This window comes from Oncorhynchus mykiss, chromosome 28 (genome assembly GCF_057628025.1).
Source record: "Oncorhynchus mykiss isolate SJ-2025 chromosome 28, ASM5762802v1, whole genome shotgun sequence".
Classification (NCBI taxonomy): Eukaryota; Metazoa; Chordata; class Actinopteri; order Salmoniformes; family Salmonidae; genus Oncorhynchus; species Oncorhynchus mykiss.
Window position 1 is genome coordinate 34,833,286 of NC_143049.1, and position 25,729 is coordinate 34,859,014.

Consider the following 25,729-nt stretch of genomic DNA (forward strand, 5'->3'; position numbering starts at 1 on the left):
TCATTAATACCTTTATACTACCGTCTATACCCCCTTCAAGTAAAGTGTTACTGAATGTTGGAATGATGCTTTAAGTCACTTTATTACATGCCTGCATACAAAGATTTGTGTGTTTGTTACTCTTTCTGATTCACACCTGAAAATCACAGCTTACATCTTATATTAATGTTTGACATCCTCTAAAGTCTTGTTTAAATTACAGATATGACTGTGTGGACTGAGGTTGTTAGAACAAATTGCTTAGTAAACACCTACTAATGTCTGTACAGCTAGATAGAGTGCCACTCAAACATTTCCCAGTGGACCATACAACAACAACAACAACAACAACAACAACAACAACAACAACAACAGACAACAGACAACACAATGTAAGTAAGAAGTAAGAAATAAAGGTCCAGTCTATCTATTCCATTCTATTCCATCCTATTCCATCCCAGTCTATCTATTCCATCCTATTCCATCCCAGTCTATCTATTCCATCCTATTCCAACCTATTTCATCCTAGTCCATCATATTCCATCTATTCCATCCTATTCCATCCCAGTCTATCTATTCCATCCTATTCCATCCCAGTCTATATATTCCATCCTATTCCATCCCAGTCTATCTATTCCATCCTATTCCATCCCATTCCATCCTATTTCATCCTAGTCCATCCTATTCCAACCTATTCCATTCTATTCCATCCCAGTCTATCTATTCCATCCTATTCCATCCCATTCCATTCTATTCCATCCCAGTCCATCCCATTCCATTCTATTCCATCCCAGTCCATCCCATTCCATTCTATTCTATCCCAGTCCATCCCATTCTATTCCATCCCAGTCCATCCCATTCCATTCTATTCCATCCCAGTCCATCCCATTCCATTCTATTCCATCCCAGTCCATCCCATTCCATTCTATTCCATCCCAGTCCATCCCATTCCATTCTATTCCATCCCAGTCCATCCCATTCCATTCTATTCCATCCCAGTCCATCCCATTCCATTCTATTCTATCCCAGTCCATCCCATTCTATTCCATCCCAGTCCATCCCATTCCATTCTATTCCATCCCAGTCCATCCCATTCCATTCTATTCCATCCCAGTCCATCCCATTCCATTCTATTCCATCCCAGTCCATCCCATTCCATTCTATTCCATCCCAGTCCATCCCATTCCATTCTATTCCATCCCGCTAGATTGTTTTATAACATTTATCCTGGTATGTCCCCATGACTCCAGTTTGCTAATTGTTTACTTTATGTCAGAAATAAGCCCTGGGGTGCAACAAAGACGTTCATTCATGAGAGAGACTCCAGTGTGGCGTGACCCAGGAGACTGAAGCTTCTCTTATAAATACACATCCTGAATTGACCAGATATCCTGACCAGAGAGACAGAGGTAAGATGTGCTTTTTTGCTGTTGTATGGGATTTCATATAAAGATAAATGTTTCGAATGAATGTACGCTCTCAATGTTCAAATTAGAAAACTTGTTTGGGGAGTTCAAATGAACCTTTGGTTGGTACGATAGGTAGGTAGAGTTTGCTGAATATCTTCGTCATCTGAGACGAAGAGACCAACAGCAGGGACTGGGAAAGGAAACAAATCTGATCTCTATATAGCTGTCTATTTACAAATAGCAGTGAACTTCAATTAACCCAATGATTGATGTGTGTTACATGGTTGATGCTGAAACATATTTATATTGAGTTTATCTTTTCTTTGTGAAGAATCTTTTTTTTCTGTCTTGAAAATGTGACTAATCAGGAGAAAGTGAGAGTGACATTTGCCAGCCATTTTAAGACAGATATCAGAGATATCAGATATCAGAGATACTGTATGTTTTGCGTTTATGACATATTATATGTTAATATTTTGCATTTGAGGAAATTATGGCCGATGAGTCATCTGTCCTCCTTTTCTCCATTTACTATTTTAATCGACAATGAAAAAAACACTGTCGAGATGGAATTTCCTGTGGTTTGCTCTCTTTAACCATCTTTCTATTAGTAAAATGGACAACAACATCTAAGGCGAGTTTCACCAATTATGCCTATTCCTGGACTGACTTCTTGTCCCCAAAAATGTTCTATTATATTGACAAGATAGTCAAGTGACCGCTCTAACAATGGAAATACATGTCATCAAAGATGGAAGGCAGGTGGGAGGAGGCGAGATCAGGTGGGACTATTCTAGCCAATGAGAGGGCAGATACACATGTGAACAACAGGCCCTAGAGCTACTGTTGATAAAGGATTCATCTTTGCCATTATAGATCTGTGACCGCATGGGAAGCACCATTTTAAAATGTAGTTAATTTCCTTCTTCTTCATTGACTGATTGCGCCAAACTCATAGGAATCTCCACCCAATTTACTATTTTAAAATGGTGGAAGTCCTCAATTCAAATGTCCATGCTAAAACTATATATCTCTATGGCAAAAGGCACAACTAAAAAAGTTGCCAAAATCCAAGTGCGTCCACTTATCAGTGCATTTGTAAACTCAGGAGGCCACAGAGGGGAGAACGGCTCATAATGATGTCTGGAATGGAGTAAATGGAATGGTATCAAACACATGAAAACCATGTGCTTGATGTGTTGGATGCCATTCCAATGATTCCGTTCCAGCCCGTCCTCCCTATTTAAGGTGCCACCGGCTGCCTGTGATTTGAAACAACCTAACCATTAAGAAACGTATTTTCGATCAAATACGCCTCGTGGCAAATTAGGATTACATTTTTTGTTGACCAAATTCTACACTCTCATTAACCTCCATACAAAAACTCCTCACTTCGTGGGCTTATTTTCGCGGACAGATTTTGGGCGCAGTAAACCTCTCGCTTAGCCTCTTCCTCTCTGTTGTCCCTCAGAAAATGTTATTTTGTTAAAGCTTTGTTTTCTCTGTTGATTAATAGTAATTATTTTCAGGTGACGGCTGCCCCTGTGACCATGACGCCATTGTTTTCCCTCCTCTTGCCTCTCCTCCTCCTGCCCCTCGTCAGTGCCCAGGTTCCTCACTGGGGGCCTTGTCCGGAACCAGCCGTCCAGCCCGCCTTCAGCATGAAAAAGGTACTAACCCCCTGCCTGACCAATCGGCACAGATAATTTACCTACTGTACCTGCCAATCATGAATGGCCAGTCAATCAGAAAATGAAGAGACCATGACTAATGTAGTGTTTAGTGTTCATCTTGTAAGACAGGTAGATTTAGTATGACATTCACTGTGATATGTTCATGATAATAATCATTTATTTAAATAACTTGTGTAGCATTTTATCACAGAAAGAATCAACAAGCACAACAACATGTTAAATTGGAGATTTTGAGAATTTGTGTTTATTTATTTCTAGTTCATGGGTAGATGGTTTGAAATCGCCAAACTGCCTGCCCAGTTTGAGAAGGGGAAGTGCATTGAGACCAACTTCTCCATGAAGGCTGATCAGACCATTAGAGTGGTCAGCTCTGAAATATTGTGAGTAGATTACGTACACCTAGGATTGAAAAATTCTGGTAATTTAAATTCTCCAGTTTTCCAAAAATCCTAGTTGGAAGATTCCGGATTTCCTGCTTATTTCCTAATAATTCTGGGAAAACCAGGCAATATTGGGAAAGTTACAGGAATTTTTCAACCCTAAATACACCTTTTGATTACATACACTTTTATCCTGAACAATGTTGTCTCAAAGTAGTGAGCCATGCAGTTTATTTCAGTTGTGACACATTTAATTTCTGTTGAAAATCAGTTCATTTCAGTTGACATGCAGATCATTTCAGTTGCTGTACAGTTCTTTCTGTTGATATCCTTTGATATGAATCTCGTGCTTTTGACCTTTTGGTGACCTTTGACAGAAAGGGAGAGCTAAGGACTATCGAGGGGACAGGAGTCACAGAGGACTTGAAGAACCCAGCCAAGTTAGGCATCAGCTACTCTTACGGTGAGTGTTATGATCAGCTGTTACACCATAACTACAGTAGAGCAGGGCAACCAGGGTTGTGTTCAGTAGGGAGAAACTGCATTAAATAGGGAGGTACTGCCTGAACTTGTCCTACACCTCATCTAGGGCAGGAGTGCCACTGCCCAGCTCCAGTTCTCATGAGCTCCAGTCTATTCTGGTTTAAGCCATCCCTTTTCTTCTGACAAGTTTAACCAGGGTCATGTTCAGTAGGGAGAAAACCTTTTGAAATGGAATAAACCCTGGATTGCTGATGCTTTGTATTGGCCAATGAGAGGCTCTGAAGCCACCGGGCATCATATTGGCACTCCACAGAAGGAACAGTCGTTCATAGGAATTCTACAGTATTTCAATCAAATGTTTCAAGGACCAAATTGTGAGTATTTTTTTGTTTGCAGTGGGGAAAATAACATTAGCACTTGCAAAAAAATATATACTTTAAGGAACATGTTTAATATATTTTATATTTTTATTTTCATGCTCACATAATATTATAAACAAATATGCATTAAGGTGTAATATAATAAACGTGGCAAAAACGAATGTAGACATTAATAAATTACTTTCTATAGCTTCTAAAGTATTTTTTATAGCGGTGGGGTAGTTCCAAGATGGAGGGCAAGGTGGCATCAAAACAGTGGCCCCTGTTAGTCATCTAGTGTATACATAAACCATTGAATAAAACAGGGAGGTAGGTAGCTACTACCTGAAATTGTCCAATGATATTTTGCTTGTTTGTTTTCCGTTGCTAAATGTTTTTGCTACAGTGTGCCCTACTAAACATGTGTGTAGACTTCACAGCTAACGAATTACATTCAATGGTCAACAAATATGAGAAAGATACTAGCCTTTAAGGACGGACTGAGCAGTAGAGATCACTCACCACAGTTCAAATGGTAGGGGTTGTTTTTTGAAAGTCTGTTAGCCTGTTAGCCCATATAAACAGAATAATAAAAAATAAGAACCGAAGGCCATCTTATCTCACTATGTTGATCTTGACATCATTTGAGAGGGATAATTACATTTCTTGCAATTTGAAGAAGTCATCACGACTGCTATCACATTATAATCTGTGGAATAAACCCAATGTGATCCTGTGTGTCTTGCCTTCATCTGTTTGTTTCTCATCTCTGTGTCTCTAATAGTCCTGCCCTACTCTCCTTACTGGATCCTCTCCACTGACTATGAGAACTCAGCGCTGATCTATTCCTGCACCGACGTCCTGCGTCTGTTCCACATGGACTTTGCCTGGATCCTGGGGCGCACACGCACCCTCCCCGCCGCCACCGTCAACAAAGCCAGGGAGATCTTCACGAGCAGCAACATTGATGTTAGTCGGATGGTTGCCAGCAGGCAGCAGGGCTGTGATTAGACCCTCTGAGAGATTCAATACAATCAATTCAATAGGATAGTAATGTAGAGTAGAACGTAATAGAATTTTCCTACAGGGACATTTGGTTTGCAACAACATAGTATGATGTTGATGGGAAACAAGTTATATATTTTCCCTCATCTGTGTAATAATATGTTCGCTCGGGCAAACTTCAGTGACATTTCATTAATTATTCAGAGGAATCGTTAGAGGAAAACAATGTCCAGTAATAGTTTGTCTGGGTTTTATGCTTTTCTGTCAACAAAAAAAAAGAGTTATATATATATATATATATTCCAGTTATAATTACGTTATTTTAAATCCTATGACTGGAAATTAATTGTTGTGACCTAAATTTAAAATGTTTGTCGCAAACTGAAAACATGAGTATTCTCATTAGAGGCAATAAAGTACAAGGAAATCAATATCATGTGAGCTTGATTGGACAGATGTCTACTGCCACCTTGTGGCTACTGTAAAAAAAAAAAAGTCTTAATATGTTAAAACTCCTAACGTTGTTTTAATCCATCATATGGTCTCATTTAACATAGTCTTAAACTAAACACAATGTTGGTGTAAATGTGCCTTAGGAGACACTTTTATATCCTGTATGTTTATTCTGTAGCATGCGCGTTCCTTGTCTCCCCATCAGATATATGTTTATATGACACTGCATCAGAACCGGCGACGGCAGCTAGCTAGCGGCTAGTTTGCTACACGTTCAATTATTTAATTCACGTATGATAATTAAAGACCGATTAAACTCAACCGTGATGAAGCCAGCAGTCGATGAGATGTTCCCCGAAGGAGCTGGGCCATACGTGGATCTTGACGAGGTTTGCAAACATTTGTTATGCTTCAGAATTGATAGTTAGGTAGCTATGTTAGCTAACGTTAACATGACCTGTTAGGGAGCTACTGTAACTAGTTAGATTTCCTCTGTATGAACTACTCACACTAGAAGTAACCAAGCTCTATTTGGTGGCTGTAGGAATTGTAATTGAGCTTTTTATTGAATTTAGCCAGCTCACCACTGTCGTCTTCGGTGGGGGTTTATTGGCGATAGGCATCCAACGTTATGCTGCATTACCACCAACTACTGTACTGGAGAGTGGGCTAGAGACAGGGAGAAACTAAATCCTTCCTGCCAGCCCCGTTGCTCTTAAAAAAAGATGAAAAAAAGATTAAAGACTATATGTAATGACGTTCTACTCAATATACTCTTTAAACTCATTTCCTATATCCACATCTCCCTCTTACTAGGTATCAGCCTCTCTCCCTCCCTCTGATATTGCCCACACTGTGGCAAAACATCAAATCATTTTTTTATTAGTCACATACACAGGGTTAGCAGATGTTAATGCGAGTGTAGCGAAATGCTTGTGCTTCTAGTTTCTGACAGTGCAGCAACATCTAACAGGTCATCTAACAGTTCCACAACAACTACCTAATACACACACATCTAAAGGGATTGAATAAGAATATGTATATATAAATATATGGATGACCGAGCGGCATAGGCAAGATGGTATAAAATACAGTATATATATGAGATGAGTAATGTAATATATGTAAACATTATAAAACTGACTAGTGATCCATTTATTAAAGTGGCCAAAGATTTTGAGCCTGTATGTCGGCAGCAGCCTCTCTGTGTTAGTGATGGCTGTTGAACAGTCTGAAAAACAGCTTCTATCTCAAGGCCATCAGTCTCTCGGTTCCAGCTTTGATGCACCTGTACTGACCTCGCCTTCTGGATGGTAGCGGGGTGAACAGGCAGTGGCTCGGGTGTTTGTTGTCCTTAATTCTTGTTGTGACATCGGGTGCTGTAGGTGTCCTGGAGGGCAGGTAGTTTACCCACGGTGATGGGTTGTGAAGACCGCACCACCCTCTGGAGAGCCTTGCGGTTGTGGGTTGAGCAGTTGCTGTACCAGACGGGGATACAGCCCGACAGGATGCTCTCAATTGTGCATCTGTAAAAGTATGTGAGAGTTTTGGGTGACAAGCCAATTTGTTTCAGCCTCCTGAGGTTGCGCCTTCTTCACCACACTGTCTGTGTGGGTGGACCATTTCAGTTTGTCCTTGATGTGTACGCCGAGGAACTTAACTTTCCACCTTCCCCACTGCTGTCCCATTGATGTGGATAGGGGGGGTGCTCCCTCTGCTGTTTCCTGAAGTTGAGTGAGAGGTTGTTTTCCTGACACCACACTCTGATTGCCCTCACCACCTCCCTGTAGTCTGTCTCATCGTTGTTGGTAATCAGGCCCACTACTGTTGTGTCGTCTGCAAACTTGATGATTGAGTTGGAGGCGTGCATGGCCATGCATTCGTGGGAGAACAGCGACTAAAGGAGAGGGCTGAGCACACACCCTTGTTGAGGATCATCGAAGTGGAGATGTTGTTTCCTACCTTCACCACCCAGGGCCTCAAGCTTAATTATGAGCTTGGAGGGTACTATGGTGTTGAATGCTGAACTGTAGTCAATTAACAGCATTCTTACATAGGTATTCATCTTGTCCAGATGGGAATGTGCAGTGCGATGGCAATTGCATCATCTGTAGACCTATTGGGGCGGTATGCAAATTGAAGTGGGTCTAGGCTGGCAGGTAAGGTGGAGGTGATATGATCCTTGACTAGTCTCTCAAAGCACTTCATGATGACAAAAGTGAGTGCTACTGGGTGATAGTCATTTACAGTTGAAGTCAGAAGTTTACATACACCTTAGCCTTAGCCAAATACATTTATTTATTCATTCCTGACATTTAATCCTAGTAAAAAATTCCTGTCTTAGGTCAGTTAGGATCACCACATTATTTTAAGAATATGAAATGTCAGAATAATAATTGTAGAGAGTGATTTATTTCAGCTTTTATTTCTTTCGTCACATTCCCAGTGGGTCAGAAGTTTACAAACACTCAATTAGTATTTGGTAGCATTGCCTTTAAATTGTTGAATTTGGGTCAAATGTTTCGGGTAGCCTTCCACAAGCTTGCCACAATTCCTCCTGACAGAGTTGATGTAACTGAGTCAGGTTTGTAGGCCTCCTTGGTCGCACACGCTTTTTCAGTTCTGCCCACAAATTATCTACAGGCTAGAGGTCAGAGCTTTCACCCAACTTTAAACATCAGCTATCTGAACAGCTAACCGATCGCTGCAGCTGTACATAGTCCATCTGTAAATAGTCCACCCAATCTACCTACCTCATCCCCATATTGTTTTAATTTACTTTTCTGCTCTTTTGCACACCAGTATTTCTACTTGCACATCACCATCTGCTCATCTTTCACTCCAGTGTTAATTTGCTAAATTGTAATTACTGAGCTACTATGGCCTATTTATTGCCTTACCTTCTCACTCCATTTGCACACACTATATAGACCTTTTTTTCTATTGTGTTGACTCTACGCTATGTACTCTGTGTTGTTGTTTGTGTTGCACTGCTTTGCTTTATCTTGGCCAGGTCGCAGTTGTAAATGAGAACTTGTTCTCAACTAGCCTACCTGGTTAAATAAAGGTGAAATAAATCAAAGTTAACAGCAAGCTTTAACTTGGTCTTTTGTTTAGAAATGTCACATTAACGTTAGCTAGCTAAAATAAGAACTATAATCCCAATCCATAGAGTCACGTTACTAGCAATACAAACCGATTGTCATAGCAAGCTAAAGTTAACCAAATAACGTTAGCTTCATTGTTAGTTCGCAAGCCAGCCATCGAACTCCAGCTAGCTAGCTAACAGCAAGCTTTAGTTTGCAATGAAAACAACTGTCTGACCAAAACGAAACCAAAACGTATAATATCTGAATCAGACATCCTGCGTTGTTTCTGTTTAGTTTGCACAGCTTGTTTGGCCCGTCGTGTTCCACTGATTTCAAGACATGTCATTTTCAGAGTGAGTCAGCCAGCATTGCACGGCACGATCGTCGTCCAGAAAGTAGTCCATCACAACTTTTTCCCCAGTCCTTTGTCGATAGCGCCTGATAAATTCAGGGAAGCAATGTTATTGAGAGCAGTAGCAACATATTTGCAATTCTCCATGGCTAAAGTTATATCTTTAAAAAAAAACTGCATTACTAGCAGCTAATGTTATAGACACAGGTGCAACACCGCAGACCAATCCAGCCCACTCATTATCTCAGCCAATCATGGCTAGCGGGAAGGTCTTTCTCTGTGGCTAAACCAACTAGGCTCGTAATTTAACAATTTTATTCGTATTTACAGATGACATACAAGTTTGATATTAAGGTACATGAAAGTTCACATGTTCAAGAAGGCATTTCTGCCCAAAAAAACACATTTTGATAAAAATAATATAATAATAAAATATAAACTATGTTCAAAAGGCTCTCCTGTGAAGTGAAGACTTGACGCCTAGTTTCCTGAATTGGGTCACATTTGGACATTATTAACCTTGGAAAGCTGGTGAATGACAAGTTGAATGGCTGCTTCCTGAGCTTAAAGGAGAATCGCCATATTCAACGTCTTCTTTTGTAGACCCAGATTCTGGTTCAGCTCACCACTAACTTTGAGCACTGCTGTCTTGTCTAACTTGAGTTGCAGTTGGATGAACTAACGTTAGCTGTTGAAGTCATACTTTGTCCATTGGCACAGGGAAACCCCCAGGAACACACACACATAGCTGCAGATTATACACCAGATAATGGGAAATAGACACAGAGTTTTGGTATCCATTACTGAGTGTCCTGTTACGGTAGAGGATAGGTACCTGTTTGGTGTAGCAAACCTTAACTTGGCGATTATCATCTTCTTTCTAGATTTGGCCAAACATGTATCTTCTTCTAAAATGTCAGTGTCCAGTTACAAGTGGTTAGTTTGAATTTAGAAAACACTCTGTTATTAAATAAAACATATTTTGCTCCATGAAGTAATCCAGCAATGTGTACGCCGCCATCTTGTCTATTTCAAATCTTCTCTCATTGATCGAGACGGGTGAGCGTCATCATGACATGCAGCACTTTGGGGTGAACACCCACCTGTCTCAATCAATGAGAGAAGATTTGAAAGTATCGTCACATTAAGGTTGGTCGTAAGTTCTTTGTGCTACGCCAATGGTACCTACCTAATAATGCCAGCTGGAACAAGAGTAATGATCTGACTAGGCGATATTTAAATAGCTAATACCAGCAACCCTCAGAGATGCCCATCTCTTTAACTGTGTGCTCGTTGAGTTCACCTCCATCACCTGCTGCATTTTCTATCCTGACAGGCCGGGGGCAGTTCAGGACTGCTCATGGACCTGGCCACCAATGAGAAGGTAGTTCATGCAGACTTTTTCAATGGTAAGATTTAAGAACACCTGTTAGGGTGAAATGATAACTCTACATCTCCCATAGTAAATATGGAACTATCTATCCTGTCAGAGACAGAGTTGCTGCTACATTCTTGTGAATGTTTGTCAGGGCCATTGCATCCTATATGCCAGGGTCTCTCAAACGTTGTTTTTTGCCTTAGCGCTACACAGCTGATTCAAATAACCAACTCATCATCAAACTTGGATGATTTGAATCACAACAACTAAATGTGCCCCCGTGGGGTGCCCCAGGACCAGGGTTAGGAAACCCTGCTATATGCTACCACTCTTTTTGAAGACTCTCTTTACACATAAAGGTTCACCCATGGCCCAGTACACAAAGCTGGTTGCAATGACGTCATTCTGACATATTTTGTGACGTCATGATCAGTTTGTGTACTGATAATAAAAGTATATCTTCTAGACGTCTCTTTTAGTGATCTGAAAAAGGTGTCTTTTTTTTTTAAATGTCCAAGATAACAAACTAAATATGAAGTTCGAGAAAGGTCACTAAAGGTCACTAAAGGTCACTAAAGATCACTAAAGATCACTAAAGGTCACTAAAGGTCACTAAAGGTCACTAAAGATCACTAAAGGTCACTAAAGATCACTAAAGGCTAATTGACCAGATAACCAAAATGTATTTCCTAGAAACATTGATGTTGTCCTTGTAAAAATGTTTTTTAACTGGTTGTAAGATGGTAATATGATGTCTCAACAAGCACAAAATGACATTGACGTCCCATGCGAAATGTAGCATCCGTGGACAGACATAATCTGACCAGAATAGTCAGAGTAACTTTGTAACGTTGTAGTGTGGTTAACTTTGCAATGTTGCTGACTCAAAATAAATAATAGCAATGATAACCTTTGTGCTTTTCAAACATTAAGAGTCTAGCTGCTAAAATTACTAAAACATCACTGAACAGTATCAAATATATGCATCATTTTGATATTGTAGTGATCTGTTTGCGAACGGTAGCGGTGTATAATGTATTGAGGCCCTTGTGGGTCTCGATACCGCGTCTCGATACAGGGTCTCCCAGCCCGTAGGCAGACCAGCTAACCACTGATTCAATAAGGATTAATCCTTCAGTTGCAGAAATGTAGAGATGGTTTGTTACAATATCAATCCTGATACTCCTATCATGTTAACACTCACAGCATCAATCCAACTGTAATTTAAACACATTGACTTGGTAGGGCATTGGAACTTTGACTGGGTTGAGGTTGTTGCCTTTAACCAGAGCAGCTGAGCTGTGTTCCGTAGGAGCCCGAGTCGTCAGGGCAGATTGAATCCATTAGTGCCTTCCTCCAGCAGCTCACCTCCATTCTGTTTCTTCAGAACTCTGTTGGCTTCTGAAGCAGCAGGAAGCATCTTTACTGGTCTCAAACCATCATTCCTGTTGTTTTATTTTACAAAGTTAGTTTTATAATGTAGTGTGATCCCTGTCTTGAGGCAAAATAACATCAAACATGACTTCTTCTCACCATATGTCTATAAAATCCGCGATGTGGAGAATGCGGACGCAATCATGGAATCCAGACATTAAAACGGAACAACAATATTCAACAATGTATTGAAATTGATAGGGAATCAACTAAAATACATTAAAAATAAATATATTTCCCCAAGTGTGTCATAATGAACAGAATGCACAAGTATTTTGTATTTCCTGCAACTTTCTGAACCTTTCTGAACTTTGTGTAGCCGTTAGCGACGATGTTTTGAAAACGGCCTTCAGGGCCCATTTTTTTCAAAAGTTATCTGGATTTCGCCTGTCAGGTAGGATTAAAATGCACAGAAATATAATGAACAGAACAGACAAACCATTGTTCTATTCATTCTATTTCTATACGTTTAATCCTATCTGGTAGATGAAATCTAGATAGATCACTTATTAAAAACTGGTGCCTGGTAGATGGAAAGGCTTTCACAAAATCCTTCTGAATTAAATGTTAACTGCATAGTAGCCTAAGCTTACCTGGCAGAACGCTATTTTCATTAATCCAACTCTATCATTACGTATATGAAACCGCTAAACAACATCCTCTTGCTATGTACACACTGGAATGAAAGGGTAACTGTATTGTTTGAGAGATGTGCAGCATGTTATTAGGCACACCTGGTTAAAATGGTATGCGCGTGTTCAGCGCGTGATATTGGAAATATGTATCTGATTGGATGCCCATAGTTTTATTGGCAGGCCCTCATTGGTTGTTAGCCAAAGTATTCAATTGTGTTTCCTTTGAGCGGGAGCAGATGGACGCAGTCTGGAACCGGCTATGTAGTGTCCACTGTCATATTGGAAATAAACCTCTTCTTCCCAGACTTAAAAATCAGTCTCCTGGTGTGTTTTAATAAATGTTGTGGACTTAGAACATCCACATTTTTGTTTTTCTATTAAATGTTTTTAATTTTGAATAACAGATGATAATACAAAAAAATATGGAAACCTGGAAAAACAAATCTTAATACATAAATAATGGAGTCTGATTCACTAGCCTACCTAGACCCGCTCTGCTGGAACATCCATGGCTGTTTGTTTATAGGAGACGTTAGTTTATAAGAGACAGAATTTATGTATTTATTTCCTCTATGTGACTGTGTCTAGTTGAAGAGGCTTCCCCCAAACTTAAAGTGGATTGTTTGAATAAATCAAGTAGCGCACAATTTTTTTATTTTTGTGTGCATTTTGATTAGTTTAGAGCATTGTTTCCCTAATCAAAGTCTTTCCTGGAATACCCCCCAAGCCAGTCCACATCTTTGATCTATTCCAGAACTAGCAGTAGCTGATTTAACTAATGAGGGGCTTTTGAATCAGCTGGCTGGGGGGTGGTGCTCAAGGAGAGCTCTGTGAATCACTGGGTTAAAGGTTGATTTAGAAAAACATTATTGCATTCGTTTACAGACAGTACTGTAGAATACAGCATTCGTGTACACAGTAGGCTGCATACCAGACCTGGATTCAAATAGTATATGTTTTATTTACAGTCTTAATCTGTGCTTGATCTTGCATGGCACAATGGAACCAATCAAAGAGTCTCACAAGTGCAAACCCCACCCATCTGGCACTTCAGGCTCAATCAAATGGCCAACGTTTCTTTAAAGATGTAAAATATTAGGCTAATTGAACCCAGGTCTGGTACATTAAGTGGCTACATGTTTCCCAATTGAGTTCAAAGGAGATGCACAAAGATGATGTCCCTTAAACATGCCTCCCTATTTATTTTATGTGACTTTTATTTAACTAGGCAAGTCAGTTAATAAGAACAAATTCTTATTTACAATGTTCAGGGGCAGAACGACAGATTTTTACCTTTTCAACTCGAGGATTTAATCTGTACGCTCAAACTACTAGGCTACCTGCTGCCGCCCTATAAACATGTAATATGAGATAGGTACTTGTCTATTTTAACAGCCCGTCTTAGAGTACAGGTAATGTACAAGTGGTTGGTTTGGTAGAGTCTTTCATTTGGCTTAAAGTCATGTTTTCCTGTTGTCTGCCTTTTCCTTGATAGTATTGCCAAAGTATGGTTTTTGATAACAGCTTTTAGGGGATTGACTCGTGAAGATCACAGATTATTCTAAATTCATGCATCTGTTTTTTTTCTTCAGATTTTGAAGACCATTTTGATGATGATGATGTCCAGTGAGGAAGATTATGGGTTTATTTTTTTTGGGGGGGGGGGGGCTTTACATTTTTTTTTTACAAGGTGATTGAATGATAGAGTGGATGATTTTCTGGGACTACATGGAAAACTGGCTATTTAAACTCTAATGACATACAATTTACATTCAGCCAAATAGCCAGTTCTAGGTTTTAACAAAATCGCCACTGCTGCCACCAGATGTTGCACGATTCTCCCAAAATATGATGGAATGTTCCAATTTATGAGTTGACAACGTAGCTTCAACAGACTTCCAAGCTGGATTGTAGGTTTGTCTCTCGCTCTCTCCCCTCTTCTCTCTGAGAACACCTGCTCCTCAGGCATGTGGAGCATAATTATATACGGGATGATCCCAGAGCCTCCGATGCAGTCAGATTGCAGATGGCAGATGATGAATGGGGCGCCGCAAAGAATCGCTTAAATTATTTGTAATGACGAATAAAAGCCTGACAATAATTGTAGTTCCTAGGTTTTATATATGGGCACAGTGAGGCTTGAAGGATATAGTGGTTGAGATTAATATCCTGTTTCATTTGGTCTCCATTGGTTACATAAATGTTAAGGAGAAAGATGAGAAAATGCATATATCACTTGTCCATGCATTTGGTTACCTTGGAAACACTAGAGCAGGACACAGTACATTATAAAGCTGTATATACTGTATATACAGTACCAGTCAAAAGTTTGGACACACCTACTCATTCCAGGGTGTTTATTTAAAAATATCTATATTTTCAACATTGTAGAATAATAGTGAAGACATCAAAACTATGAAATAACACATATGGAATCATGTAGTAACCAAAAAAGTGTTAAACAAATCAAAATATATTTGAGATATATATGATGACAGCTTTTGCACACTCTTGGAATTCTCTCAACAAAATGTTAATTGTACTCCACATATAATTATATGAATAACCTGTATTTTCTAAAGTAAACAACTGAAGCACAAAGTTTGAGTATGTTTAATGTCGATATGGAGAGTTGTTGATTTATTGGTGTGAACCAATTCCACCAAACATTGTATAAGGCTATGCTATGATTAATTGCTCAGGACACATTGTAATGTTCCAAATCCAAAATTTAAATAATTCCTGGCCTTTAGAATTAGCACTTTCCATGTCAACAAATTAATATTTATTTTTAATCAAGTGTGGATGACGAGGGTGCTATGTCACAGGACATTGAGATACAATCAAATCTGTTCCACAGAACAGAGTTCTGACGTTGAATAAATAATGATATCAGCTCTATTCATTCCCATAGCTGTGGGATGCAGGGGTGCTGAGGGTTCCCCTGAGATGGATATTTCTTGTGCACTGGGACTTTATTGCTCCTGTGTGAGCGGACAAAAATAGTTTCAGTACTCCCACCACTAAACATCTTTCAGAACGTTTCACCTCGTTGACTGACCACTGTACGTGTTCTCTTCCCTTGTTGGTGGCGTGTAGTTCGTCCAACGAACACGCAAGAGAACACATGAAAAACTGCTTACATGAAAGTGGTGGTAGGACCTCATCATTTTTTACAGCAAAGGTCTGTTTTATTTTTATGAGTTTTCAGGGTCCACAAGTGTTAAGAAACCGCTTTATGGGCTTTTCACACCAATGTCCCTTGCCATAATGTTTCCATGAGTATAACAACTTTGACATTAACAATATGGCTACTATTAACTTCAGAGTTGTTGTCAAGGCAACTGGTTCATGGAACTATAGAATGCCTCCATGCATGGAAGACTGAGGAGGTAATGTCTTCACTTTGCACATGGTCCATTTCATGATCCATACATTCTATACTCCATATTATTCAAATGTGGCAATAGCCCCTTTCCCCACCTTCCATGTAGCATGACGTTTGCTCATGAATGGTTGATGAAGCATCTACGAAGGCCTTATGAAGGGTCATTGAAGGCTTCATAAAAGCTTTTCAAGTTGATTCCAACAGAAACAGCTCAGTGCCACCGGTCCCGGTTGGCATGTTTCCAGGTGTCAGTCAGAGCTCAGTTGGTAGTGTGCTCATAAAGGTCTCTGCTTGGACAACAGTTGCTCTCTTCAGTTGTGTTTCCAGGAAAGATGGTGTAAGAAGTTAAGATAGTGTAAGGGTCAGTATTATTCAGCATTCCTGGGACATCCCTTACCTTAACCATTATACATTTCAACTTCAATGGGGTAGGGACGTCCAAACGTTTCTGGATAGCACGGACTGTAGGACCCTTTTTTGGTTATTTTAAATCTGTGTAATTCTGTCCTTGAGCTGTTCCTGTCTATTAATGTTCTGTATTATGTCATGATTTATGTGGACCACCAGGAAGAGTAGCTGCTGCTATAGCAACAGCTGATGGGGATTCTAATTAAATACCAGAGGAATGTGTTATGAGATATATGACTAGCTATTGACCAGGGCTGTCTCTATGAACCTGCTGGAGACACTGCACATATAGTGGTAGACGGTAGGCTGTATCTATGGCTGAGTGAGGGATCTTTACATTCTATTATACTACACTAGATGTTCTGTGAGAAACAACACAGTCAGAGACAAGTTGACTGTTTTTAGGGTTTTACTGAGTGAATCATGCTGCCTGAATCAGCTCCAAGATCCATAATAATGGCTGTTCTATCCAGAGACGATGATTGTTGTCTTGATTGATATTTATAGCCATCTTAAACCCAAACTACAAATCGGTGTAAAACAAATAAGGTACATCAAAATGGTATCCTGTTAATCGGGTATTTATCTACCCAGGGGTCTTGCTGTTCAGTTGGGGTAATTACAGGCCCCCTATTGGTCCATCAGCTGGCTGTACAGGAGCCAATACCGGAGCTTGTAACAGCATGCTCCAGCCACACGACATGGCTTTTTGTTTTTTAATGATCAAGAAGCTCCTTAAAAATGTTGCCCTGCGCTCCTCTCCCATACAAGGGAGCAGAAAGGTAGCAGAAAGGCTCGGTGAGAGCTATACCCCCGCCCCCCCCCAAACCAATCAACTCAGAGAGCCACTGGCTCCTTCAGGATCTCCGGAGGGCAGAGCTTCACTTGAACAACAGGTAAGTCATGGATTATAATGCGTATAGTGTGTTACAGTGGTGTGCTTATAAAGAATCAGTATGTATTGCATTTGTAAAGCGCTTTTCATTATACAAGAATAAGCTCAAAATACATAAATGTGTAATGTTTGCTAGATGTCACTAATGTGACTTTTTATATACAGTTCATGTATATTGTCTATATAACCATGGCTAAAGCTGAGTTTATTTAGTACCGAGCTCTTTGTATGGTAGGAAAGCTAGTGTCAGTCAGTTGCTACATGCAAGAGTTTATTTCAGAATCGACAATGATTCAGTTGTTGGTTTGGGAGCAAAGCTGGCAATGGATTTTCATCATAACACATAGGAGTTCTATTCTGTCAAGTCAATCTCTCCATCAGTGGTGAAGCCAATAGAAGAATACATCATTCCAGTGCATTACATTTTAATGCCTTTTCAAGACTTTGCCTCAGGAAAAACTATAGTCTAGTCCGAGCCAAGATAAGCAGGCTACATGATATTGTTTTGCATATTTTTTGTTGAAGTTACTAGCCTTTGGTGCTTTCGTGCATTGCTCCAAGGTCAGCTGTTCTCAACCTTTGATAGAATAAACAAATTAGACTGATTTAGCCATTTACAGGACAATGACTTGGGCCTGTATAAACAATTGTTTACTGCAAAGGTTATGAATTTACATGACCATAGACAAGCAGACATTTTGTGAGCTAGAGGAACCGATCGCTGTTGGAAACGTATAAATTATTTTAGACTACATGTTTAGAAATGTTAACAAATCTTCATTTATTATTGGTATGTACACTACTTAGACATAGTTAATGCTTATACATAAACGTGTATAAAGTCTAGCCCATTTTAGCATGTTCAGGAATAAATCTCACTCGCTCTTACCTGTTCCTCCCCCCCAAAATACTCAATATTCCCAATTTCACCCTCAGGAGACAGACAAAGCTGAAAATGGCACGGGCAGGAAGACCGTTTTCCCTGATCTACACTGGAATTCTCCTCGTGTTTTCACCAGGTGAGTGAGACTGCCGTGACTCAGCACTTTCTACAAGACAAGACTGACTGATTTACTGACTGGCACTTTATATCAGTCACTTTACTGTAGCCTAGTGCTTCATTTATAAAGGTGCCGGAACAAAAAGTCAGCAAGAGAGGGGGGTGACCTGAGCTCTGAGGCATGAGAAGAGGCAAAACAAAGTATATTTTATAATTAAGCATTACATTCATATCACATTTGCGTAGTGGCATAGAGCAGTAGATAGAGGCACTTGCCGAAGTTTCACACATGGGAAACATTTTTGGGACTTTTATAAACGCATTTCATTTTACATAACTGAAGACTTTGGTATAATCTTTTTTTTTCTGGGAACTCGGAGCTGGGACATCTCCAGCTTCCGACTTCAGTGCGTTCAAGACAACAGGGAATTCTGTATAAAAAAAAAAAGAGCTCCGACTGGAGAAATTAGTTTTGAATGGTCATCTCATTTGGAATTCCAAGTGGGGAACTCTGGCTTCTTTCTAGTGCTCAGACTTTTCGACCTGTAGATCACTGACATCATGATTCTACCACATTCGAGTTCCAAGTTGTCTTGAAAGCATCATAATACCACCCAATGATCGAAATGGCAGGCTACTTTGAGAATGTTTTTTGGCATGCTCTCTCTCTCTTGCTCTCTCGTTTTACTTTGTAAAATAATATTTGGAAGATGCTAAAATATTTTGGAAGCCTACAGATTATAGTCTTCTCTTTTCAGCAGGAGCCATTTGCTTTCCAACGTGTTTTCCCGCAATTGTATAAATATTTTGAAAGGCCATTTTCGTCTACATGCTGTTCGTTCACTGACAGATTTGTAGTGTGTTTCCGACTGCATGCTATGCCTTGTTTTTGGGCTACACTCCACAGCTTGGCTATTTTTAAGAAGCTATTCACCCTCTGTGGAAAAATTATAGTCTTTCTTGTGGTGCAGTAGGCTTTTCTGAATTGATTTAATTTCTTTCTGAACAGACGGCAGGAACTCTATAACGTTGGCAAGTTTATTTCAATTGATCAGGTGTGCTCAGCTCCCCCAGAACCATTCATGCGGCTCTATTTAAGCAAAAAGGGGTGTGGTAGGAAGGGGTGTGGTATATGGGCAATATACCACGGCTAAGGGATGTTCTTAGGCAAGACGCAAGGTGGAGTACCTGGATACATATTGGTCATATACCACAAACACCCGAGGTGCCTTATTGCTATTATAAACTGGTTACCAATGTAATTAGAGCAGTAAAAACAAATGTTTTGTCATACCCGTGGAATATGGTCTGATATGCCACGGCTGTCAGCCAATCAGCATTCAGGGCTCGAACCACCCAGTATATAAAAGGTAATACATTATTAAGTGCAACGCTGGAGAGATGAGAGCTACAGGCTCATGTCTATCAGAGCAGCGAGAGGGAGAGAGATCCATAGAAAGTGAATTTCATTCAAGTTCTGTGATAAATATAGGGGAGGGGGGCAGCAGGATAATTAACGAAAAGGCAACTCAAATTAACTTTGTTATTAGAATTTTTACATTGCAAAAACTGCCAATTATTTTCCAGGCCACTAGAGGTACCGGTTCCGGTCAAATAAGTTCCAGAACGAAACTTTCCAAAACGGAGAGGTGACAGGATCAGGCAAAAATTGAAGCACTACTGTAGCCCAATAGATTGCTTTATGATCAGTCACTTTACTGTAGCCCGAAAGCATTATACATAGAGCATCATTCATACCACTAATGGATGTTGGTACATAATAATTGATCTACAATGCCACTAAAATAAAGGGCTGTTACTTACTACACTCTACATCAAACCAATGCTTGTACGGTAGATAATCACTTGTCAGCCACAGGGGAACACAGGCTAAAGTGTACACCACCATATACAAATACATGAATCTCTGATGCCTTGGAGCTGCAATCTCTGATGCATTGGAGCTGAAATCTCTGATGCCTTGGAGCTGGAATCTCTGATGCCTTAGAGCTGAATCTCTGATGCCTTGGAGCTGAAATCTCTGATGCCTTGGAGCTGAATCTCTGATGCCTTGGAGCTGAAATCTCTGATGCCTTGGAGCTGAAATCTCTGATGCCTTGGAGCTGAAATCTCTGAAGCCTTGGAGCTGAAATCTCTGTTGCCTTGGAGCTGAAATCTCTGATGCCTTGGAGCTGAAATCTCTGATGCCTTGGAGCTGAATCTCTGATGCCTTGGAGCTGAATCTCTGATGCCTTGGAGCTGAAATCTCTGATGCCTTGGAGCTGAAATCTCTGATGCCATTGTAGCTGAACTCTAGTCTCATTAGTCAAGGTAAGGCACCGTAGACGTCTCACCATAACATAACCAGTTGACGAGAAGTTTCCCCTTCTGCCATAAACCTCTGAAGGAAACCCCTGGTGTGTCTAACGTACAGAGACGCAATGTACAGAACATCAGATTCCACCCCCTCCCTCCCCCCAGAACATCTTACTTTATAGTGGGGGTTTAATTGGGTGGGGGGGGGGGGTCTTCTGGGCTCTCTTTGTAGTTTTATGGTTTCCACTGACTTCCAGGTGGTATGTCTGTACAGTATGTGTATGTTTAAAGGATGTGTATGTTAATGGTCAGGATGCTGCCTGTTTCTCTAAGTGCCGGCTCCTGCCATGTGCTCCCAGGGAATCTATTAGCAGAGCCACACAACATCTGGTTCTCGTTGACGCATGTCCCTACCGTTGTTTTACAGAGTTTCTGGGGGCCGGCCTGGTGAGGCAGAATGTGGAGGAGGAGGAGGGTGAGTGAGGGGGACTGGTTTGAATGAGACAACAAGGGGAACATGGATATTAGCATGTACAGTACCAGTCAAGCTGGTTGAGAGAATGCCAAGACTGTGCAAAGGGAGGCTACTTTGAAGAATCTAAAATATAACACTTTTTGGGTTGCTTCACGATTCCATATGTGTTATTTCATAGTTTTTGATGACTTCACTATTATTCTACAATGTAGAAAATAGTACAAACAAAGGAAAAACCCTTGAATGAGTAGGTGTGTCCAAACTGTGTACTGGACAGTATGTCATACTAAAAGATTTTCAGACATAAACAGTTAACTCACTTACTGTGATACCATTATACATACATCCTTACAGTACATACACAAACAGCCATGTAGTGGTGTACTCACACATACTCATGTACATGTGTTTATTTAATCTAATATGGCTCTTTTTGAGTCCACATTCTCTTCTCAATATATACTGTCTTTCTCTCTCTTGTATCAGCATCTTCAGTATCCAGGGATGTCCGCAGCAAGAGGAGTCTTCCTGTTCACATGCCCGTCCTCCAGCGGCTCCCTGACTTCTGGGGATGGTACAGATTCTTCATGGATACTGGCAACCAGGAAGGAGTGAGTGTCAAACAATCCACAGATGTTGTTTTGAGTGAACGTACTTTTGGTTTGATAGCTACCAGTTTATCTTAATCCATATACTTCAGTTTATTGACTTGTAGATAACTGCTACTTTGTACTGCGCCTCTCCACCACCCCCATTAGCCCTCAACAGTCTAGATTGAGCAAGGCACAATGGAACCAATGTTATAGTCGGGAAAAGTGAAAATTTGACCCATCTGGCTTTTCAGGCAGGCTCAATCAAATGTTCAAATGCAAAGTATTTGAAAGAAAACATACAATTTGAACCCATGTCTGAATCTGATGGGAGTCTGTCTCTTCTTCCCTCACTTAAAGATCGAGGATCTGGACAAGATGTACATGATCTACCTGCAGAACAAGCACCGCTCTGAGGAGGGTCCCACCTTCAACCACTACCTCACCCACCTCAGTGCTATCTACAAGACCTGCGCCGAATCCGACGACCCAGAGTGCATCGCCGAGTCCACCAGCAAGCCCAAGGCCAAGGTGTTGATGCCCTCGCCCATCAAGACCGCCACAGTCGGAATGTGCAACCCTTATATCGACCCCTACTGCCTCTTCCCCATGGCCCCTAAGATGGCTGCCCCAAAGCCTCCTCTGACTCCAGCCCCGGCTCCGGTCAAAGCCGCCCCAGTGCCTGTCCTGACCCCCTTCCTGCCGTACCCTCTGAAGACCCCCACAGGGTTCTACGCCCCAGTCCTGGAGCCCTTCCTCACCGCTGAGCAGAAGACAGAGCTGCTGCGTATCTGTAACCCTGACGACACAGAGTGTCTGCAGTACCACCTGCGCGCCGCCTACGGCTACAGGCCCGCTACTGGACCCGCCCCGTCCTATGCTGCCCTGGGCTGCAATCCCACCAAGGACCCCTACTGCCGGCCTCAGCTGGTGGAGAAGGGCCCCTCCGGCTTCTTCCACCTGTACCCCACCTGCGACCCGGCCACCGACCCCCTGTGCATGGCTAGCGTAGCGACCCCTCCTCCCACTCCCCTGGAGACCCCCAAGGAGCAGCACTGCAACCCCCTCTTCGACAAGGGCTGCAACCCCCTCACCGCCACCAAGCTGGCGGGCCTCACAAAGCCCGTCCTGGAGTACACGCCAAAAGACGTACCGGCACCAGCCCCCGCCCCTTTGGCGTGTGACCCGCGCTACGACCCATACTGCCTGCTTGGTGCTGCCGCCGCCCTCTATAAGGCCCCCCCAGCACTGCCTCAGTTCCAGATCCGCTCCCGCCTGGGCGTCCTCGGGAAGACCAAGGAGGGCCATGACTGCTACGTGCACTACGACAAGGACTGCACTCCTGTGAAGGCCAGCGACGAACCCAAGGCCCCCGCCGTACCCCAGTGCCACCCCTATGATTTCACCTGCAACGGCATGTCCGCCCCCGTTACCCTCACCGCTGAGGCCAACAAGGCCAAGAGCGGTGTGATCTTGCCCGATCCCGACTGCGACCCTGAATACGACTACAACTGCCGCCTTCGTCGCGCCGAGGGCTCCCCCGCTGCGATGGAATCCGTGACCAAGGAGCCCAAGAAGGAGCAGGTGCAGCAGAAGGCAGGGCCCGGGTACGCTGTCCCACAGTTCGAAGACTTCCTGAGGAGTTACATGGGTCAGTACAGGAAGAAGTACATTTAAAAAAACACACGTCACACAAATGTCAACTAGACGCTAGATCGCTAGAACTGGAAGAAAGTGGGACAAGTTCATGTTTTACACACACACACACACACACACACACTCTCACAGTCCTACCAAGGTGCTAAAATATCTCCCATGGTCCAATACTGCTAAAGCAGGACGACTAGTGTCTTATCAACAGGAAGTTACAGACCTGCAATAGTTAATCTGATTTGCTCAATTACAGTGCCCGAAGGTATATAATTTTACTGACTGTGATATCCTGGCTATCCTGAAACCCAACATGAGTCCCTCTAGGTTTTATGGTCCCATAGAAGTCTATGTGAAAGTTGCGCATTTAATACTACGTTTGTCTGTAGAAAAAAAATCTGTATTGTGTTTGTAGAATTAGGGGAAGCTAGCAGACTTGAAGATGGTCTAATCTAAATTTGTGTCAGTATGTTGGTATGTTTTCTGTGGTTGTACATTGTCCATTTCCAGTGTCTTGTGAACATTGTCTCTCCTGAGTGTAATTTAATGTGGTTTTCATAGTATATCTAAAGCCTGTCAACCTCAAACCCTTCCGCTCGTTAGTTTGTTAATTTTATTTCCAAATAAAACATTTTGAAACAAGCTCCCATTTTCTTACGGAAACATGAATTAATACCCACACTACACAACGACATATCAAAGTGGTTTTGATAACATATGAAAACACAGTAAAAAGCCACTGCTGTCTGAAATGTATGTCATATTAGCAAACATGTTCAGCATTTTAGAGGTAAGAATACTCAGTCCTGGTCATCTCCTGAATCCAGCAGTGGAATCCAGGGGTGTGGTAAGGCTATTGTAGATGTATCCAGGACGTCAGAATGAGTATCATGATAGGGCTTCTCAAAATAAAATAGTAAAAAGTGAAGTATTTGAACAGTATATTACCTCCTGACTGAGAAGCATAGAAGCTGTTTTTATTTTACTAGGCAAGTCAGTTAAGAACAAATTCTTATTTTCAATGATGGCCTAGGAACAGTGGGTTAACTGCCTGTTCAGGGGCAGAACAACAGATTTGTACCCTGTCAGCTCAGGGGTATGAACTTGCAAACTTTCGGTTACTAGTCCAACGCGCTAACCACTAGGCTACCCTGCTGCCCCATTTGAGGTCCTTAGGTATCAGTTTGCGTTTGCTGCCGCCGTAGGTGATGGGGGCCTCTTGTTTTTCAACTGTCACCAGACAGAGCACAAACACTGGGTTCAGCTAATCATTACATTCTGCACTGGGTGCTACCTGCTTTTAAACCTGTCACCAGACAGAGCACAAACACTGGGTTCAGCTAATCATTACATTCTCCACTGGGTGTTACCTGCTTTTAAACCTGTCACCAGACAGAGCACAAACACTGGGTTCAGCTAATCATTACATTCTCCACTGGGTGCTACTTGCTTTTAAAACTGTCAGCAGACAGAGCACAAACACTGGGTTCAGCTAATCATTACATTCTCCACTGGGTGCTACCTGCTTTTAAACCTGTCACCAGACAGAGCACAAACACTGGGTTCAGCTAATCATTACATTCTGCACTGGGTGCTACCTGCTTTTAAACCTGTCACCAGACAGAGCACAAACACTGGGTTCAGCTAATCATTACATTCTCCACTGGGTGTTACCTGCTTTTAAACCTGTCACCAGGTTCAGCTAATCATTACATTCTCCACTGGGTGTTACCTGCTTTTAAACCTGTCACCAGACGGAGCACAAACACTGGGTTCAGCTAATCATTACATTCTCCACTGGGTGTTACCTGCTTTTAAACCTGTCACCAGACAGAGCACAAACACTGGGTTCAGCTAATCATTACATTCTGCACTGGGTGCTACCTGCTTTTAAACCTGTCACCAGACAGAGCACAAACACTGGGTTCAGCTAATCATTACATTCTCCACTGGGTGTTACCTGCTTTTAAACCTGTCACCAGACAGAGCACAAACACTGGGTTCAGCTAATCATTACATTCTCCACTGGGTGCTACTTGCTTTTAAAACTGTCAGCAGACAGAGCACAAACACTGGGTTCAGCTAATCATTACATTCTCCACTGGGTGCTACCTGCTTTGTCATGTTGTCTTGTCTCTGTCCTTTCCCTTCACCCTGTCTCCCTCTGCTGGTCGTTGTTATGTTACCTTTTCTCCCCCTCTTTTCCCCAGCTGTGCCTTGTCTCCTCCTAATTACCCATTCACCCCGTTCCCCACCTGTTCCCTTTTTCCCTCTGATTAGGTCCCTATATCTCTCTCTGTTTCTGCTCCTGTCCTTGTCGGATTCTTGTTTGTTTGTTTGTGTGTCTCATGCCTGAA

General features: G+C 41.7%; 3 protein-coding genes across 5 annotated transcripts; all 3 read left to right on the forward strand.

Moving 5' to 3' along the window:
• The first annotated feature begins 1,252 nt into the window (after positions 1-1,252).
• On the forward strand, positions 1,253-5,740 carry LOC110509047 (apolipoprotein D-like). 2 transcript variants are annotated; one of them, XM_021589994.3, is made up of 5 exons: positions 1,253-1,388; positions 2,918-3,058; positions 3,341-3,462; positions 3,840-3,925; positions 5,089-5,740. In XM_021589994.3, exons 2-5 carry the CDS (start codon positions 2,939-2,941, stop codon positions 5,313-5,315), a joined length of 555 nt encoding a protein of 184 aa, XP_021445669.2. In that variant the 5' UTR covers positions 1,253-1,388; positions 2,918-2,938; the 3' UTR covers positions 5,316-5,740. The 2 variants fall into 2 exon arrangements, with proteins under 2 accessions (XP_021445669.2, XP_090081301.1); XM_090225175.1 differs by having other exon boundaries at positions 1,287-1,388; positions 2,905-3,058.
• Positions 5,741-5,917: 177 nt separating this feature from the next.
• Positions 5,918-14,280, forward strand: LOC149970842 (COP9 signalosome complex subunit 9-like). The gene is made up of 3 exons (XM_090225639.1): positions 5,918-6,151; positions 10,540-10,612; positions 14,243-14,280. The coding sequence occupies exons 1-3, from the start codon at positions 6,056-6,058 to the stop codon at positions 14,278-14,280; spliced, it is 207 nt and encodes a 68-aa protein (XP_090081765.1). The 5' UTR covers positions 5,918-6,055.
• A 2,884-nt stretch (positions 14,281-17,164) lies between these two features.
• Positions 17,165-24,014, forward strand: LOC110509049 (uncharacterized). 2 transcript variants are annotated; one of them, XM_036966899.2, is made up of 5 exons: positions 17,165-17,342; positions 18,278-18,360; positions 21,085-21,132; positions 21,619-21,743; positions 22,083-24,014. In XM_036966899.2, the coding sequence occupies exons 2-5, from the start codon at positions 18,297-18,299 to the stop codon at positions 23,397-23,399; spliced, it is 1,554 nt and encodes a 517-aa protein (XP_036822794.2). In that variant the 5' UTR covers positions 17,165-17,342; positions 18,278-18,296; the 3' UTR covers positions 23,400-24,014. The 2 variants fall into 2 exon arrangements, with proteins under 2 accessions (XP_036822794.2, XP_090081302.1); XM_090225176.1 differs by having other exon boundaries at positions 17,240-17,342; positions 21,085-21,128; positions 21,618-21,743.
• Positions 24,015-25,729: the final 1,715 nt, after the last annotated feature.